General features: G+C 41.1%; 1 protein-coding gene across 2 annotated transcripts in view; it reads left to right on the top strand.

Annotated features, from left to right (window-relative positions):
- The first annotated feature begins 774 nt into the window (after positions 1–774).
- LOC138962785 (transportin-3-like) overlaps positions 775–20187 on the top strand; it is a 43122-nt gene continuing 23709 nt past the window's right edge. For both annotated transcript variants that reach the window (XM_070334743.1, XM_070334744.1), the window contains exons 1-14: positions 775–1006; positions 1890–1979; positions 2188–2229; positions 4219–4290; positions 4978–5051; positions 5387–5450; positions 7154–7246; positions 12148–12291; positions 13091–13165; positions 14324–14424; positions 16263–16338; positions 17379–17441; positions 19043–19189; positions 19702–19809. In XM_070334743.1, coding sequence (XP_070190844.1) covers positions 890–1006; positions 1890–1979; positions 2188–2229; positions 4219–4290; positions 4978–5051; positions 5387–5450; positions 7154–7246; positions 12148–12291; positions 13091–13165; positions 14324–14424; positions 16263–16338; positions 17379–17441; positions 19043–19189; positions 19702–19809 — 1266 coding nt within the window. In that variant the 5' untranslated portion in view covers positions 775–889. The remainder of the gene's footprint in view (positions 1007–1889; positions 1980–2187; positions 2230–4218; positions 4291–4977; positions 5052–5386; positions 5451–7153; positions 7247–12147; positions 12292–13090; positions 13166–14323; positions 14425–16262; positions 16339–17378; positions 17442–19042; positions 19190–19701; positions 19810–20187) is intronic.

The raw sequence follows: 20187 nt of genomic DNA on the forward strand, positions 1-20187 counted from the left end.
CAACACGCCGAAGGAATGCGCACGGCTGCTGATAGCTATGAAGTATAGAAAAAAGGTTCAGGCATCAGTTGTCACCTTTTTCCGATGGGCTTACAACTTCTGCAGCAAGACTGATTAACTGGAAACGGCCAACACGATGTGCTGTGTTTCGCGACACTTTCTTCCAATGTGAACGCAGTTAAGCCGGCAAGAAAACCTGGCACACACAAAACAGCTGTTGCCTGACGCAGTTCCAGTTCCGACAATTGTTGACCACTCACTTCGTACTCGCAGAAAAATTCCTCCCGAACTTCGCCTTTAAGGAAAAAAAATCGTGACTTTGCATGCTAAGCAAAAAAATGATTGAGTCAATTGTTACCAAAGTTTCAGGCAGATCCAAACTGAAGTTAATTGCTATATATGTGAGTTGACGTTAGAATATGTTATTTAATGAAGCGCGTCAACAATCTGCGCTGGTGAGAGCAATAGCCGCGCTCTGGGAATCGCTGCGCTGCACAACGCGCCGCGCTCTGTGAATCGCCGCGCTGCACAGCGCGCCGCGCTGTGTAGACATAGCCTTTGCCTCTTCAGAGGCGTGTTTACATGTGAAGGTCAAGGCTGTCACTGCCAAGCAGAAAATTGAGAAAGAAAAGAACTAATTAAAACAAATAAAATCATTAAATTTTCAATATGAACAAACAAAGATACAGACTCAAAGTTAATTTGAAAAGTAGTTTTATTCAAATCAAAAATTTAAAATCCCCCCCAAATATTCACTCCGGTTCTGCTCCGTCTCCGACTGCACTTCCGGTCGGCATCCATCATCGGCTCTGCAGCGGTGCATGCAGTTCCAAAAACTTACTTTAATGTCGTTTAACTTCGCTAGTAGATAGGTTCTTCAACATCCGACATGGACCAAGCACCCTCTGTTGAGACGGTGCTGCAAGCAGTACAGGCGTTGTACACCAATCCTGATGTGCTGGGCAAGGAGAAAGCTTCGGTGTGGTTGGGGGAGCTGCAAAAATCGGTGAGACTGAATAGGGGTACTGTCTCTCATCCAACTTTTTCTCGCTTTCCTTTTCACTTTCTCTTCGGTTGTAGTTATCGGATATTTTTGCAGAAGAAGTCGTTTTAGGGTATTTGGGTTGTAGTTTTTACTGGAATAAGTTGCTCGATTTCGAATTATATAGCCGGTAAAGAGTAAGTCAGACACAGACAGATTGTTCGAGTCAGCTGGGACAGAGCATAGATATCCATAGTTAACTATGAGGCGGGGAGGGGGGGGGGGGGGGGGGGAGAGTACACTTGAAATGAGGAAGTTATGGTTTCACTGTTGAAGTGATACACTTCAATAAATGTGATTGTGGTAATGATATGTGCAGTAGATTCATCTTGTATGCACCCTGCTTTGAAGAGGTTTGATATCTGGATTTTACTCTTTAACAATACCACTGTATGAGTCATATGACTTTGAGTTATTTTTGTGTATTAGGCACACACAAAAATAGGTCTGTTTACGGTAACATAGGCCAAAAAAATAGGGTCGGTAGGTCAGGATTTTTTTTTTTTTCAAAAAAACATATTTTTACGTTATTTTGCAAAAAAACCAAGAATTTTTTTTTTTCCCCCAAATGTCAAAAAAAAGTCTAGGGTCGCGCGAAAAAAATAGGGTCGGTCGGGTTACCGTAAACAGACATTTTTTTTTTTTTTTTGCCTTATAAATATGCAGCAATTCTTGTCAAAGCAGCAGTAGGAGACAGGTACAACTTACAAGGGGATAAGAATGTTTTCTGGGATGAAGGAAGGGATATCTTCAATGACTTTCTTGAAATAGTTTTATTAACTTAATTAACTGAATCACTGAGTATTAGGAGGAACTGTGGAAGATACTTAAAATTGCTTTTTTTCAGGTTTATGCATGGCAGCTGGCTGATCAACTTCTCTGCATGAATCACAGCCTGGAGTCATGCTACTTTGCTGCACAGACCATGAGGACAAAGGTAAAGCTGTGCACAACACCATTGATAGACCCATCCAGGATTTAATTTACGTGCAATAAAAACATTCTGCCATTTGTACACATACCCAAAATCTACATTCAACCTGTTTTCAAATAAATAAAACATTCTTACTTCTAGTTCTACTAAAGACTAAAGAGAGACTATAACAGTATAAGTGTGAAACAGTTTTCTCTTTGTTCTTTCGCAGATTCAGTATGCCTTCCATGAGCTTCCACAGACTTCACACCAGGTAATCTTTTTTTTACATTTAGTCAAGTTTTGACTAAATGTTTTAACATAGAGGGGGAATCGAGACGAGGGTCGTGGTGTATGTGTCTGTGCGTGTGTGTGTGTGTGTAGAGCGATTCAGACTAAACTACTGGACCGATCTTTATGAAATTTTACATGAGAGTTCCTGGGAATGATATCCCCGGACGTTTTTTTCATTTTTTCGATAAATGTCTTTGATGACGTCATATCCGGCTTTTTGTAAAAGTTGAGGCGGCACTGTCACACCCTCATTTTTTCAATCAAATTGATTGAAATTTTGGCCAAGCAATCTTCAACAAAGGCCGGATTTCGGTATTGCATTTCAGCTTGGTGGCTTAAAAATTAATTAATGACTTTGCTCATTAAAAATCTGAAAATTGTTAAAAAAAAAATTGTTTTATAAAACGATCCAAATTTACGTTCATCTTATTCTTCATCATTTCCTGATTCCAAAAACATATATGTTATATATGGATTAAAAGCAAGCTCTGAAAATTAAAAATATAAAAATTATGATCAAAATTAAATTTTTGAAATCAATTTAAAAACACTTTCATCTTAATCCTTGTCGGTTCCTGATTCCAAAAACATATAGATATGATATGTTTGGATTAAAAACACGCTCAGAAAGTTAAAACGAAGAGAGGTACAGAAAAGCGTGCTATCCTTCTCAGCGCAACTACTACCCCGCTATTCTTGTCAATTTCACTGCCTTTGCCACGAGCGGTGGACTGACGATGCTACAAGTATACGGTCTTGCTGAAAAATTGCAGTGCGTTCAGTTTCATTCTGTGAGTTCGACAGCTAGACTAAATGTTGTATTTTCGCCTTACGCGACTTGTTTTATCTTACAGTTACACTTGTGACTTGTTTCCTCCTCCTGTTTCCATTATTTGATGAGGTGGTTATTGTCCACTGTTGTGTTTTGACTGAGCAACCTGTGTCAATAGTACTTACAGATATAAATTTCACATTAAAATAGAGAAAGGAATGAACAGAATTAGAAGGCCCTGCACCTTCAATGCCACATATGTTCTTAAGGCCACAAAAAAAATAGGTGTGGTTAAGGTAACATAGCCCCCAAAAATAGGGTAGGAAGGTACTAGGTAGGCAATCACTTTTTTTTTTAAACTAATATGTACAAATTAAACCTACTTGACAGAGAAATAAGTGTGCGACTCGAGCGCTTTCGCTTTCATTGCGTTTTCTGCACTCGTTTTCTTGGGTGTTTTTTGTTGTTGTTGTTGTTAAAAATAGGGTAGGTCGGGTTACCGTTACCACACCTATTTTTTTTTTAAGGCCTAATGAATCATTGAGTTACAGTCCATGCATATTCACACATTTTTAACAGTGTTAACCTTGTTGCCATTCTTTCTCATATAATCTGATGTAGCTAAAGTCTTTATTCAAACGATCTAACGACTGTTTCAGTAATTTGTTACCCCCGCGGGTTAGGGGGAGTCCCATATTGGTTGGGACGAGAAAGAATTTATCCGATGCTTCCCAGCATGTCGTAAGAGGCGACTAACGGATCCTGTTTCTCCTTTTACCCTTGTTAAGTGTTTCTTGTATAGAATATAGTCAATTTTTGTAAAGATTTTAGTCAAGCAGTATGTAAGAAATGTTAAGTCCTTTGTACTGGAAACTTGCATTCTCCCAGTATGGTAATATATTGTACTACGTTGCAAGCCCCTGGAGAAAATTTTTGATTAGTGCTTTTGTGAACAAGAAACAATTGACAAGTGGCTCTATCCCATCTCCCCCCTTCCCCCGTCGCGATATAACCTTCGTGGTTGAAAACGACGTAAAACACCAAATAAAGAAAGAAAGTAATTTGTACAGTTTTGTTTCTCCTGACTCAGTGACTGGTTTTTGAAGGAGGCATCCTCTGGATGCATGCTTCTACTGTTCTAGTTCTACTTTGGTAGTTACTGGTTAGCTGCTGACCAAGTTTTGCATTTTTTTTCAGTCACTAAGGGACTCACTGCTGGAGCATGTGTCCAAGATTTCTGCTGAAACACCCCCTGTTATTGTAACACAGGTAAGCTTATTTACTATTTAACCCACCCATTAAGACAGGGGGGGTTGAAGAAAATTGGGTCTTTCACATGAGAGAGCTGTACATTTGCAGATTATATCAACAGAAAATCTGGGAATGTGGTGGCTTGGTGGGAGGATGGGGGTCCTACATTGAGGGGTCATAAAAGGGGTTCCACTGTACTATCAGACTTGTGTAAGAAAGGCATACCAACAAACATGTTTGTGTTGTGATTCATGAATAAAACTTGCTGTGTACAGAATGAAAGACAAATATTGTGAGTAGATGGAAACCTATTGTTTTATCTTCACGAAGTCAAAAGGCGTTGGTGTCTATTCATTTTGAATCAGCTGTTCACGGCCTTAGAGTTAGAGCAGCAAGTAAGTCATTAGTCTGTCATTTCAGGGCAGTAAATTTAGTGAATTGTCTGATAGTGATACCAATCATACAAATGGTATGTCTTGATTATATACTGTACACAAGAAAGGTGTGAAAAGGGGGGGGAGGCAGGCAGACGTGGATCAGCAACCGTATGAAAAGACATAACGTTATGTTTGAGTGTTCAGGTTTTTTTTTGTTTTGTTTTTTACCTTCATGCTTTCCCTTGATGTTACTGAACACTTTTGCGGTATCTCTGGAAATCTTTACTGTTCTGGAAAATGTCAATGTGAATTGTTTGTGTGTCAACAGCTGAGCTTGGCATTGGCTGACCTGGCACTCCAGATGTCCACATGGAAGAACAGTGTGGCTGACCTGATAAACAGGTATGCTGACTGAATACACAATATGTAAATGATGTTTATTAGGTGCTAGAAAGAAGAGATCATTTACCTTGAAATTACTACATTCTCGTGTACTGAAAGTAAAATGGGCAATAACCCGATTTAGCCCGGTGTGAATTTGAAAGGATCACTTTCTTTCTGTATATGATGTCACTTCCCCATGGTTAATTCAGGACTGTGAGGGGTAAAAGGAAGCTTTGCAAACTCTACTTCAAGACAGTAATTTGTTCTGCGTTGGGTGAGTTAAAATTATTCACAAACCCATGTTCACTTTGTTGTGAAAAGAACTATCTAAGCATCTTATTGTTTGTTGACAGGTTTGGCAGTAATTCACAGCAGCTACCTTTCCTCCTGGAAGTTCTGACGGTGGTACCAGAAGAGGTAAGTGCTGTTCCTCTACTTTGGTCACAAGGAAACATAGATGTTGTGATGAATGGTCTGCTCTTTGAGCATTTTGGCTAGGCTAGCTGATAATTTGCTAGTTGATAAAGTGTTTAAGAATGTACTTCCTGGATGTTACCTTGAATCTGACGTAGATACAAGACTATGAGAGAAAATGTTATATGGATTGTGTGTCTGATATACCAATTGTTCATGGTTGTCATCATTTTCATAAACCTTCATAGGTAACAGAGTGTCAAAAGAACTTTATATGGTAAGAGATGGTAAACACAAAATTAAGAAGCAATCTAAAATAAAAAACAATCGGAAATTTCTGTCAATTCATTGTGACAACCATCACACAGGTGGGTTTTTTTTAAATAATTTTAATGAAACAAAGTCCATACAAAGCAAGTGTTTGTTTCTATATATATATACGACTTGTGTCTGTCTGTGTGTGTGTGTCTGTGTATCTGTGTATTTGTGTCTTCGCCATGCACGGCCAAAGTTCTCGATGGATCTGCTTCAAATTTGGTGGGCATATTCAGGTTGACCCGGTACAGGACACAACCTGGTCGATATTTCAACACGTGCTCTCAGCGCGCAGCGCTGAACCGATTTTGGTTCCACCTCAGCTATTTTGGTTCCACCTCAGCTACCCGGGCCCCCATACCGACACACCAAAGCCAAAGTTCTCGGTGGTCTTTTTCAAATTTGGACACCGTATTCAGCTACACCCCGGACACAATATCATCGATGAGATATTTCAACACGTGCTCTCAGCGCGCAGCGCTGAATCGATTTTGGTTTTTGTGTTCATTTCACCATTATAAGTAACTCTTCCTTATCTTCTCATATTCTCCAGGTTTTCAGCGTTTACCTCCCTTCCTTCGTAATGGTGCACTATAGTGTGAGTGGAGCGTCTTCGGATATTCCCGGCGTTCTGTTACTGTTACTATTTTTAGAAGGTCAACGCAGTGTCCAGAACGTAAATTGGACCCGTAAATTATCCTCACTGTAAAAGTGCAAAGGTCGAATCAATTTATAGCCACGCGAAAAATACACTGTCATCTATCTCTCTATAGATACGGCTTCTCTGTGTTTTTGTGTGTGTGTGTGTGTGTGTCTCTATGTGAGCAACACCTGTGCATTGTTCAGTTCTGTTTGTGATGTGGTCTGGCGGCTTTTGTGTAAATTTATGTACTGGCCTTCCTTTTAGAAGCCATAACTTGCTCAGTCCTGTTTGAGTGGAGTTCGCCTCCAAAGGTGATTAACACGGTTACATTCGTCGACAAGGATGGGACTCGATATGGTCAGGAATGGCATTATGGCCACTGAATCATTTTCGTGCTGTTCCCATTCCACGAATCTGGGAGGGACCTAAGCTTGGCGGGTCCATTGTTCGGACCCGGCGAAGCCGGCGTACGGCTCTAAGTACTTCTTCCCGGCGAAGCCGGCTACCCGGCGAAGCGGGTATTCATTCTAGTTATCAATATGCATGTAAAAGTTTTAGAGTTATCTCCCCATGTTACCATGTAAGAGTGCTTCAATGTCTTAGCAACCAAACGGAGTTATTGCTATCTATGTGAGTTGAGTAAGAATATGTAATTTAATTATCAATATGCATGTAAAAGTTGCTGTTCACACGCATAAAAACATGATGGACCATTTTGAGTTATAACGGGAAATTGTTGTGTTTTCAGGTGAACAGTCGGTCACTACGGCTGGGGGCCAACAGGCGTGCTGAACTGCTGGATGAGCTGACTGCTGCTTGCCCCCTCATTCTTCAGCTACTGGTGATGCTCTAACTCATCCTTCATTATGCAGTGGAACATCCCCCCCCCCCCCCCTCCTCTTACAACCCTCAAATTTCAGACCTTGATTTTTCAAATTTTCTTACCATAGCCTCTGAACATTTATTTCCATTTTAAGACTCCCTCCTTTTTTGAGACCTCATGTTCTCTTTGTTACATTTAGTCAAGTTTTGACTGAATGTTTTAACATAGAGGGGGGAATCAAGACGAGGGTCGTGGTGTGTGTCTGTCTGTCTGTGTGTGTGTGTGTGTGTGTAGAGCGATTCAGACCAAACTACTGGACCGATCTTTACGAAATTTGACATGAGAGTTACTGGGAATGATATCCCCGGACGTCTTTTTTTCGATAAGTACTTTTGATGACGTCATATCCGGCTTTTTGTAAAAGTTGAGGCGGCACTGTCACACCCTCATTTTTCAATCAAATTGATTGAAATTTTTGTAAAGCAATCTTCGACGAAGGCCGGACTTTGGTACTGCATTTCAGCTTGGTGGCTTAAAAAATAATTTTATAAAACGATCCAAATTTACGTTCATCTTATTCTACATCATTTCCTGATTCCAAAAACATATAAATATGTTCTATTTGGATTAAAAACAAGCTCTGAAAATTAAAAAATATAAAAATTATGATCAAAATTAAATTTCCGAAATCGATTTAAAAACAATTTCATCTTATTCCTTGTCGGTTCCTGATTCCAAAAACATATAGACATTATATGTTTGGATTAAAAACATGCTCAGAAAGTTAAAACGAAGAGAGGTACAGAAAAGCGTGCTATGCAGCACAGCGAAACCACTACCGCGGTGAACAGGCTCATCAGTTTCACTCCGTTGTGCACAAGCGGCGGACTACGGTCATTGTGAAAAAATGCAGTGCGTTCAGTTTCATTCTGTGATTTCCACATTGTACTACGTTGCAAGCCCCTGGAGCAATTTTTTTATTAGTGCTTTTGTGAACAATAAACAATTAACAAGAAACCTTTCCCCGTCGCGATATAACCTTCGTGGTTGAAAACGACGTTAAACACCAAACAAGTCGCGTAAGGCGAAAATACAACATTTAGTCAAGTAGCTGTCGAACTCACAGAATGAAACTGAACGCAATGCAACTAACTATGGATTTGAGAGATCCTTCAAGTACCAGGGACCTCTTGTCTGGGAGAAAATCCCCCGGAGCATTAGGGATTCCCAGTCACCATCTGCCTTTAGAACAGCCCTCAAAACACACATGTTTAAGTTAGACCTCTGAGGGAGATCCCATGATCGGTGAGTCATCGGCGCTGCCACGTGTATTATCTACTAAAGTGTGGCGTTCATGAAGATGTGTATGTGCCTGTCTGTGTTGTACTAGAATAACGTATGCGTACATGGAATGACATTGCGGGTTACCTGAACATTGACAATGACGAAAGAAAGATTGTGTGTGTGTGTGCGCGCGCGCGCGTGTGTGTGTGTGTGTGTGTGTGTGCGTGCGTGTGTGGGTGTGTGTGACCATGTTTGAATTTATTCGGATTTAGTTCTCTTTCCTTGTTTGTATTATGATTGTGTAAGTGTAAAGCGCTCTGGGCTCGTCACCACGAGGTTTACGCGCTATATAAGTAATCGTTATTATTATTATTATTATTAAGACCGTATACTCGTAGCATCGTCAGTCCACCGCTCACGGCATAGGCAGTGAAATTGACAAGAAGAGCGGGGTAGTAGTTGCGCTGGGAAGGATAGCACGCTTTTCTGTACCTCTCTTCGTTTTAACTTTCTGAGCGTGTTTTTTAATCCAAACATATCATATCTATATGTTTTTGGAATCAGGAACTGACAAGGAATAAGATGAAAGTGTTTTTAAATTGATTTGGAAAATTTAATTTTGATAATAATTTTTATATATTTAATTTTCAGAGCTTGTTTTTAATCCGAATATAACATATTTATATGTTTTTAGAATCGGCAAATGATGGAGAATAAGATAAACGTAAATTTGGATCGTTTTATAAACAAGAGGCGAAGCCTTCAAGGCTCACGTAAGAAATCGACAAACAGTAACACAAACTCAATCACTCCGTCACACACACACACACAGTACACACACACACACACACACACACGCACACACACACACACGCACACACACACACACACACACACACACACACACACACACACACACAGACAGAAAGAGCATAGGTGAAACTGTGCAAGAAAGCGAGACACTAGATCTAGATCTGTCTGTCTGCATGTAGCCTACTTACATGGACACAACTGCCAAATAGTCTCGGCCCGCTCAAAATAACAATCACCGAGACTTTCAGTAATTCCATCGCGTGACGTCTAACCCTCGTACGTCATAATGTGACGTCAATGTAATATGACGTCTTCAAATGTTAAAGTTTCTACCACAGACATACATACATACATACATACATACGCACGCACGCACAGACAGACAAAAGTTAGCATCGCATAGGCTACACTTCGTGAGCCAAAAACATATTTTTTTTACAATTTTCAGATTTTTAATGACCAAAGTCATTAATTAATTTTTAAGCCACCACGCTGAAATGCAATACCGAAGTCCGGGCTTTGTCAAAGATTGCTTTGCCAAAATTTCAATCAATTTGATTGAAAAATGAGGGCGTGTCAGTGCCGCCTCAACTTTCACGAAAAGCCGGATATGACGTCATCAAAGACATTTATCAAAAAAATTTAAAAAAAACGTTCGGGGATTTCATACCCAGGAACTCTCATGTCAAATTTCATAAAGATCGGTCCAGTAGTTTAGTCTGAATCGCTCTACACACACACACACACAGACAGACACACACACACACGCACATACACCACGACCCTCGTTTCGATTCCCCCCTCTACGTTAAAACATTTAGTCAAAACTTGACTAAATGTAATAAAAAAAGATGTGAGTTCCACAGCTTGACTAAATGTAGTAATTTCGCCTTACGCGACTTGGTGTTTTATTTTTTTTAGTGGTCTTGAAAGAGGGGTTCCACTGTATCTTCTTGATAAGCAAGGACCTTGTTTCATTTTACGCTGTCCGTTCTCGGGCTAGAAAGGTCCATCAACAGGACGTTTTCCTTTTGCACTGGCTGAATCTTGGAAATGTTTGGATTTTTTCTATGTATGCCCTGGTTGTATCCATTTTGCCGTGTTTGAAACAACTGACAGAGTGACACTGCCAGCAGCATTGGCTTTCAAACATTCTTCATTAGCTGGTAGACGTGGACAAACCTGGCGTTCTCAGTAAACCAGGCAAAATCCGAGCTGTCCCCATCCCAGGTTTTTTTTTTACCCGGGCATGCCGTTCGACACTGTCTCTTGGCAGGTTCGTCCTTCACAGGAGAGAATAGAGAGGCATCAGGCTCTTATTACTGCCAGGCTGGCACGAGAGCAGACCTCTGCAAGGTCCTAAGCCTTGATCCTCGGTCATATGGAATCGATGGCTATGCTGGCCCTTTAGTCTTTCCTCAAGTCTCTTTGGGACTCGGCCTCACAGGTCTAGGACAAGAGGGTCCTCCTCCAGGGTGGGTTCCTCCACGCGAGTAGGTGGCTGGAATCCAATTGGCTCGCTCAGGGCGTTTTAAAATCCTTTTTAACTTGCTCTCAGTCAATTGGAACGAAGAGCCAAAAGCTCATGTTCTTATCTCTTTACACTATAAGTGAAAGAGGCTTCTCTTAATTGACGCTCACAAGAGGTGTTGCTACTTTCATAGGATAGTCCTATGAGTGGTGGCCTATTGAACACAGGGGGGGGGGGGGGGGGGGGGGGGGGGGTTCAGTCCTCCCTCTGTTCCTTTACAGGTGTTCAGGAGTCCAGAGCCTGGGGTTCTTCTCTCGCTGGTGGTGTTCCTGTCGCCTAGGCGAAGTTTTGCCAACAGCTCATTGGAGGTCTGATGACGTGTTCATTAATTTTTTACCTCCTGGACATCTCCTGCTCTTGACTTGATGGGGCCATTTCCTTGCCCTCGTTAGTTTCTGCAGGACAGGTTCTCTCAGGGACATAAGTAAGTTCCCTCCGCCTTTAGGAGCAATCTGCATTTATGAGAATTGGGGTAAGAATATGTAATTTAATGGAAAATTTCAATAGTAAATTTTCATTTGATTAATATACTTACCCAATTCTCATAGTTAATACCCTCCCATCCATCCCCGCTACTTAATTTCCTAAGGGTTTTTGAGAAGTCTCGAATGATTATTCCGGATGCTGGCGCTCACGTGGTGCGCGGTGGGTTATGGGTACCCAGGTGGGACAGGTCATAGCAACGGCTATGGCGTCTGTTTTTTAGCTTGGTTACCACCCTTGCAAGGGCAGGTAATTTGAGTGGTTTTTCGACATCTAGCATGTGAGATTGAAGTCAATGCATTTATGAGAATTGGGTAAGTATATTAATCAAATGAAAATTTACTATTGAAATTTTCCAAATAACACAAAGCATGAAATAACACGCAAGCACAAGACCAACTACGCACAGAAAAGATCCTATAATCCATGTAAGAGTTCGGTGGGTTATTGAAACACAAAAATAACAAGCAAGCATCCCCCAAAAGCAGCTTATGGCAGGGTAAAAACGGTCATACATGTAAAATCCCACTTGTGCAAAAACACAGGTGTACGTGGGAGTTTCGGCCCATGAACGAAGAAGAAGAAATAACACTACAGTGGAACCCCCCTTTTAAGACCTTCAGAAATCTGAGAAAATCGGGTCTTAAAAAGGAGGGAGTCTTAAAATGGAGGTAAATTTACAGAGCTTATGAACACAACATCTGACAAAGCAAGGTCTTAAAATGGAGGAAGTCTTAAATTGGGGAGGTCTTAAAAGGGGGTTCGACTGTACTAACAAGAGCCTGACAGAAGTTTGTCTTTGACACAGACGGCCTGCCTGGACAACTACCTGGAGGACCCGCGGGTACAGGCCAGGTGTTTCCGCGTCATCGGCAGCTGGTTCTCTGTCGGTGCCATCCCCCAGGAGACCTTTCTCAACACAAAGATCATGGCCGCTCCCTTCAAGGCTCTGGTGAGTGTGATGTTTCTGCACTGAGATTGATGCTTTTTTATGTGGTTTTGTATGCTTCTCCACCATGGTTCTAGAGACAAGGTATTGCAGCTGAAAGATCACAGCCGCTCCCTTCAAGGCTTTGGCGAGTGTAAAGTTTCTGCATTGAGCTTTGTGGGTTTTTTTAGGTAGATTTGAATGCTTCTGCAAGATGTTTCTAGAGACTAGGTATTGCAGCTGAAAGATCATAGCCGCTCCCTTCAAGGCTTTGGCGAGTGTGACGTTTCTGCACTGAGCTTGGTGCTTTTTTGGATTGTTGTTTCTCTGGTTGTTTCTTTATGCTTCTGCACCATTGTTTGAGAGACTAGGTATTACAGCTCAGGGGTGTTAGAAGTTATTTTCAACTGCAGAGACAATTTTAGTTTTGCTCAGTTTGTTTCACAAATACCACATTTTCTATTGTTCTTTGTCCTGTTATATCATTGCATTGTTTGTTTCATTGTACGTTATGTGAGTTGTCATCAGGGATGGCATTTGGCAGTCAGCAACAATCACTCACTTCTTGCAAAGTGCTGAATTGTTACCATCATTTTTGTAAAGCTGCCAAACTTATTCCACTGTTAGAAAAAGTCAACGCTGAGGATAGCCTTAAACTTTTAGAATTTTTCCCAAAAATTGTATTGCTACTTTTGCCAGATTTGCTGACAAAATAATAAAAATCATGGCAACATCCCTGTGACATTGACCTTTTATTTTTAACTTTTTGTTACTTGTCTCTTTACAAGATGCTTTTTCATGTTTTGACTTCTTTTCTTTGCAGGCTGTTTTGGACTGTCCAAACACTCTGCACGAGGCAGCCACAGATTGCATTTGTTCTGCGCTATACTGTGCTGAGGTATGTTGAAAATTAACTGTGTCATAGTATAGATTGCGAGCAAGATAGATGTCTGCTTTGCCAGATTGTCGTTATGAGGTCTCGCTTTGCTTGATCAGATGAAGCATTGCGTTTTGTATGAAAGTTGAGACATTTCATAAACAGACCTGTTTACCCTTACGATTTTGGCGTAATTTATTACGATTTTCTGCAAAAAATACGCCATTCCGCTATCCGTGTCAAGACTACGATTTTCATAAATAAAAAAAAAGTTAAAAAATATTCATTTTGTTATTTTTTATCAATTCACATGTTTGGCATTGTTTTTTTCAATGGCAAAATGGGGTGAAAAAGCACAGGACTGACCAGAGATCTGTCTGATGAGACGCTGGAGAGCCTTATTCTAGTGGTGAAGTCTCGCCCTCACTCATTCGGCAAGCGCAAGTTCAGTAGAGAAGCGCTTGACACACTGAAAAAGGCCTACTACGAGCAAAAGAAAAAGAATCAGTGATGCATGTGCTTTTGATGTGATCTTCTTTGAAATTATGATGACCACAAAAACTGACTGATGTGTTTTGTTTGTGAATGATGGATATATGTGCATGATTGCGTTTCGCAGACACAGTTGTCATGTACTATGTGCGTTATAATTGGCGACGAATGCTGGATGATTACTATTTTTGTGCCAGGATTACTATTTTTGGGGCTGAGCATTACTCCAAAACACTTACGGGGGTAAACAGGTCTGCATAAATGAGCACTTTTATTCAGTTGTTTGAACTATTGTGTACAGATGAAAAGACACACAGTCAAAGATGAAAGCAAACTCACATGAAGCATATAATGAAAGTCTTTTAAAAAAAATGCAATGACCCAGCGCTTGATTCTCACCCAGTTACGCACTTCGTGCACACCACCTCAGGCATCCAAGGTCAGGTTTAGTACAGTTGAACCTGTCTATAATGACCGTTGAAGGGTCTGTCCGAAACTGGTCTTTTTGATGAAGTTATATAGAGAGAAAAAACTTGTCAGAAATCCTCTAGGGTGGTCGTGATGGGTAGGTGGTCGCAATAGAAAGGTGTTCTCCAGGTCCGGTTCGAGTGTCCTTTCGTGTGTGTATTTTCTGTTACAGAATTTGCAGCACAGGGCATGTGAGTATTTTGTGGTTATTTGTTTCAGGATCTGGCCAAGTACCACCAGCTTGCCCACAGCATGTTTGAGGGAGTGCAGACCTTGTTAGAACCCTACCACATGGCTGTGGCTGAAGACAATACAGACAAGTCAGTGTTTGTGTCCTCCCTCGTGTTACAGTGGAACCCCCCTTTTAAGATTCCCCAATTTTAGGCTTCCTCTTTTTTAAGACATTGATTTTCTGTTCATCTTCTCTGTAAATTTATCTCCAGTTTAAGACTTTCTTTTTTTATGACCTGGTTTTCTCACATTTTCGGAGGCTTATTATGGGGGGTTCTGTTGTCTACTGTTCATTGATGTTGATTAGACACACTTTGGTAACTGTTTTGAGAGTGGCGTTTTCATTATGCATGTGATTTAGTGGGGAATGTTTGTGAAGTTATCACAACCTGTTCTACTTCCTCTGTGTGTGTGTATGAAGGTCCTATGTTACGGATTTTCTTTGTTAATAATAATAATAATAATATGGGAGATTTATAGAGCGCTTGACGTTCTCTAAGCGCTTTACAATGAAAAAACATACATATACATACAAAGCAAAGCGAAAAAGCATGTGCAGCAGCATTCAGCACACAAGTGAACAACGAAACAATGCATCAATACAAGCTGCAAGCATACTAACACAGGCAAAACATTCAAACATTCAAACACCTGATCAAAAATGCACCATATTGAAACAAAAATTAATCAAATTACTGTGTGAAGAAGTGTGTTTTAAGGTTTGATTTGAAGGAACAAAAAGTTTGGCAGTGTCGGATTGAGTAAGGGAGAGAGTTCCACGCAACGGCTGCAGAGTGGGAGAAGGCTCTCTGACCGTGCTATTTGCGACTGAAAGAAGATAGACGGAACATTCTAGTGTCTACAGAGGAGCGGAGGGATCGTGAGGGTGTGTAGAGTGTGAACAGGTCAGACAGGTAGGATGGGGCTGAGCCAGATATGATTTTTTAGCAGATACAGCAGCACTTATATTGGATTCTCAGCTCTACAGGGAGCCAATGAAGTTTCTTAAGCAAGGGGGAACAGGACTGGGACCGAGGGGCTTTGCAGACAAGCCGGGCTGCAGAATTTTGAACGCGCTGCAAAGGATGGATGACAGACTGAGGACAGCCAATGAGAACAGAATTTCCGTAGTCTAATTGAGAAAGAATGTAGGAAGAAACAAGGGTCTTGGTGGCATCTTCGGTAAGGTATGGGCGGATAGAACCTATTCTCTTAAGCTCGATGTAAGCGGACTGACAGACTTTCATAACATGGTGTTTCATGGAGAGATCGCTATCAAGAAAGATGCCAAGATCACCGACGGAGTCTGAGAATTCAATAGTGCTGCTGCCTAAAGTGATAGAAGGAGGGAGAGAGAGAGAGAGAGGAGGATTTGGTGAAACGAATGGCTTCTGTTTTGTCACAGTTAAGTTTAAGCTTGTTAGTGGACATCCAGAGTTGAACGTCAGCAATGCAAGACTGAAGGGAGGTGGTCATCTGGTCATATTCTGAGGGAGTCGCTGAGTTCTGAAGCAGAGTGTCATCAGCAAACATTTCGTGGGAAACGGAATGTCTGTCGACGAGGTCAGTCAGAGGGGAGGTGTACATGATGAACAGCACGGGCCCGAGCACAGAGCCCTGGGGAACGCCAAAAAGGAGGGAGGTTTCCTGGGATGGGACGTCGTTTACAATTACAACATTTTTTCTGTCTGAGAGATAGGATCTGAACCAATTTAGAACTGAATTTTGGATGCCGAAAGTGTGCTCAAGGCGGGACAGTAGGATTTCATGATCAATTGTATCGAAAGCGGCCGAAAGTTCTAACAGAAGGAGCAGGGAAATTTTGTTATCGTCTAAAGAAGTTGTTACATTTTCTTTGGTTCTGTTGTTTACCTGTGTTATCTTAATGGTTCAGGTGTGTATATATGGTAATTTTTGTTGTTTTCAGGTGTATAAACTACTGTCGGATATTCACGGAACTTGCAGAATCTTTACTTGAAGTCGTTGTAGAAACACCAAACCAGGTGAGTGTGTAGAAACTGTTGTCATGCTTTGTTGCTGTGGAATTGTCTTGTTCACACGATTATGGATTTAAAGAGTTCACTGATTAATATTATTGCAAGAGCATAATTTTAAATTTGAAAACTGAAGTTCTGATCTATGATATGTCGAGTGAAGTAAGGCTAAATCATTTCCTCCATTTTGTTTGTTCTTCTGACAGTTTTTAAGCAGTTAGCAAAAACAGTGTCATAGTATGTTCTGGAATCCTCTGAAGACAAGATATAGCCGCCTTTATGGCTCGTGGTTGAAAACGACGTTAAACACCAAATAAAGAAAGAAAGAAAGCCTTTATGGCTGGATGATTGAAAACAGTGAGACATGTAAAGTCGCTTTCCCAGTAGTGAGTGGTCCCCGCAAATGCCGAGTGTGGGTACTCTCCACAACAACATTCACTGGTCATAAAATCCAGTGTTTTTCTCTTCTCTCAGTTGGTTGGTAGTTTTTTGTCATTACATCTTACGATTCTGATTCAGCATCGATCTTATTCTCTGTTATGCTCTCGGTCTTAGATGGATGTACTTAACCCTTTCGCTGCCTGTAGGACGTCAGCTGACATCCTGGGTAACTTGCTTTAACAGGTTCAATAAAATAAAAAACAGAAGAAGAAGGGAAAAAAAACCAGCAACAAACAATGTCTATGTGTGTGTGGTGTATTCTACATCAAGGACAAGGGTACACTGAAAGTTGTCAATGCAGGTAAATACAGGTAACGCTTGGTATAGAAATATTTCCTATCAGCAAACAGGTCAATGTTACTCTCCTTTTTACATTTAAATAAAAAGGAGACACGCCAGTAACCAGGTTAGGTTCTTGTTTTGATCAATATTTCGCCAAATAAACTGCCTTCGCCAGAATGGTAAGAAAGTACGGAATGACGGCACATGATCTACAGTGTATTAAATTGTCTTGATGAGTTATGACGTCATTATTTCTTGTGCATTCTTTCCTTCTTTCTTATACAGTCAGTATTATTATATTGTTCGAATGTTGTGTGGTTTCTCAGGGTCTGGGTAGCTTGGTGACAGTGGACTTATTGCTGACCTGTGTGGGGCATCATCTGTACGAGGTAAGCAATCTTTGATTATATTGGAAGTGTTATTGCTAGTGTTCCACGTTTACCGGACATTTGCGATGTTTTAGCGTTGACTGGTTCTTATGTGAAAGTACCGGACAAGGATCTGCTGTACCAAAATGAAGCTACAGTGGAACCCGCCTTTTAAGACCTTAAACAAATCTGATCAAATCAGGTCTTAAAAAGGAGGGAGTCTTAAACTGGGGATACATTTACAGAGTCATAGACAGAAAATCCGATAAAACAGGGTCTTAAAAGTCTAAAATCGGGGGTCTTCTTCTTCTTCTTCTTCTTCTTCTTCTTCTTCTTCTTCTGCGTTCGTGGGCTGAAACTCCCACGTACACTCGTGTTTTTTGCACGAGTGGAATTTTACGTGTAGGACCGTTTTTTACCCCGCCATTTAGGCAGCCATACGCCGTTTTCGGAGGAAGCCTGCTGGGTATTTTCGTGTTTCTATAACCCACCGAACTCTGACATGGATTACAGGATCTTTTTCGTGCGCACTTGGTCTTGTGCTTGCGTGTACACACGGGGGTGTTCGGACACCGAGGAGAGTCTGCACACAAAGTTGACTCTGAGAAATAAATCTCTTGCCGAACGTGGGGACGAACTCACGCTGACGGCGGTCAACTGGATACAAATCCAGCGCGCTACCGACTGAGCTACGTCCGCGCCCCGAAATCGGGGGTCTGAAAGGGGGTTTGTGTACTGCTGTTTCCACTGGTTATCATGATCTGGGTTTTTTAAATTGTCTGTGTGAAACATATTCTTCTTGCGGTCATCTCCATTTATAAAGACCTACTGTGATAACTGTATAACATCAGCATCATCATTTCTACTGTTGTTAATATTATTTCTCATGGTCACATGAGGAGTATTTCTGGTCTTGTAAGAAATGTTAAGTCCTTTGTACTGGAAACTTGCATTCTCCCAGTAAGGTAATATATTGTACTACGTTGCAAGCCCCTGGAGCAATTTTTTGATTAGTGCTTTTGTGAACAAGAAACAATTAACAAGTGGCTCTATCCCATCTCCCCCCTTTCCCCGTCGCGATATAACCTTTGTGGTTGAAAACGACGTTAAACACCAAATAAAGAAAGACATTTCTGGTCTCAGGGCTGCTGTGTCTGCCTACATGTTTTGTTTTCTGCATTTCCATGCATGTACTTTTTACTTGCGACTGTGTTATGAGAATGAATCTTCATTTGTGACACACAAAAAGACAAATTCCAATTTTCTTATAGCTCTGCACAAATTAAAACATCCCTGAGGTATCACATCTGTTTTTGTTACCTTTGCCCTCGTTTGTTGCAAAACCTAAAATTGGAAAACTGGAAGTTTTCCCAACATGATGTCATTTTGCATCACCCGCAAAGAAAATAAGCTGGAAGTGGGTGTATTTTCTTATGTTCTGGTTAATCTTTTAGGTGTGTACATTTATATCTGATACCCTTTTTGCTCACTAGTTAAATCCTAATTTTTGAGAGGTAGAATTTTTCCATCAGTATGTTGTTATTGAAAAAGAAGTAAGAAGTGGTTGTAATTTCTAGTTTTCTGATATTCCATGTGATGTGATTGATCATGATTATTTACAGGTGGCTGAAATCACCTTCAACTTCTGGTACCGACTGTCAGAGGAGCTGTATCAGCGAAACATTCAGCAGTTGACTCAGGTGTTTAGACCGTACATACAACGACTGATCATCGCTTTGTGTCGACACTGTCAGCTGGAGTCAGATCATGTAAGTTTGGGGGGTGGAGGATGGAAAGGGGGGGGGGGGAGTGTGTTGGAATAGCTGTATTAGCGTAACATCCAGCAGTTGACACTGGTTTTTCGACCGTACTTACAATGACGGATCATCGCTTTGTGTCGACACTGTCAGCTGGAGTAAGATCATGTAAGTTTGCAAGTTTAAAGGTGGGGAGTGTTGTAGACAGAGCTATATCGGCGAAAATTTCAGCAGTTGGCACAGGTGTTACGACCGTACATGCTTGCTGTAGGCACGATATTCACGTACTAATAGAAAGATAGCTTTATGCAGTGTGTCAGCGCTTTCTTGGCCGCAGGGAATCGGTGAGGTCTTGTTTAAAAAATGCAATGCGTTCAGTTTCATTTGTCGACAGATTGACTAGATGATTGTAATAATTTTGCTTCACGCAACTTGTCTGACACTTCATTTGGAACGTTATTCGTATTACGTCTTGAAGACATGTCATAATTTTGACCATTAAGTTTAAATGATGCCTTTTGCAGGAAGGTGTGCCTGATGCTACTGGTGACTTTGAGGAGTTTCGACTTCGTGTGTCTGAGCTGATCAAAGATGTCGTCTTCATTGCTGGGTCCTCCTGCTGTTTTGCTCAGGTGAGGAACTTGTTTTGTGTGTGTGTGTGCTCGGGTGTTTGTGCAGAGGCATTTGTACATGAGCGCTAAGGGGTAAATCCGTCTCTGCATTTGGTACAGTAGAACCCCCCATTAAAGACCTAAAAAATAAAATCGTACAAAATCAGGTCTTAGGAAGGAGGGAGTTTTAAAATGGGGTTAGATTTACAGAGGCTATGGACAGAAAGTCTGAGAAAACAGGGTCTTAAAAGGGAGGGAGTCTTAAAATGGGTGTAAATTTACAGAGGTTATGAACAAAAAGTCTAAAAAAACAGGGTCTTAACACTATTGTGACTAGCACTGCCACAGCGTTTACGTCCTGCCTGCCCAAGCTTGCCACCAAGAAACTTCCCAAAAATC

The sequence above is a fragment of the Littorina saxatilis genome, linkage group LG3 (genome assembly GCF_037325665.1).
Source record: "Littorina saxatilis isolate snail1 linkage group LG3, US_GU_Lsax_2.0, whole genome shotgun sequence".
In the NCBI taxonomy this organism is placed as follows: domain Eukaryota; kingdom Metazoa; phylum Mollusca; class Gastropoda; order Littorinimorpha; family Littorinidae; genus Littorina; species Littorina saxatilis.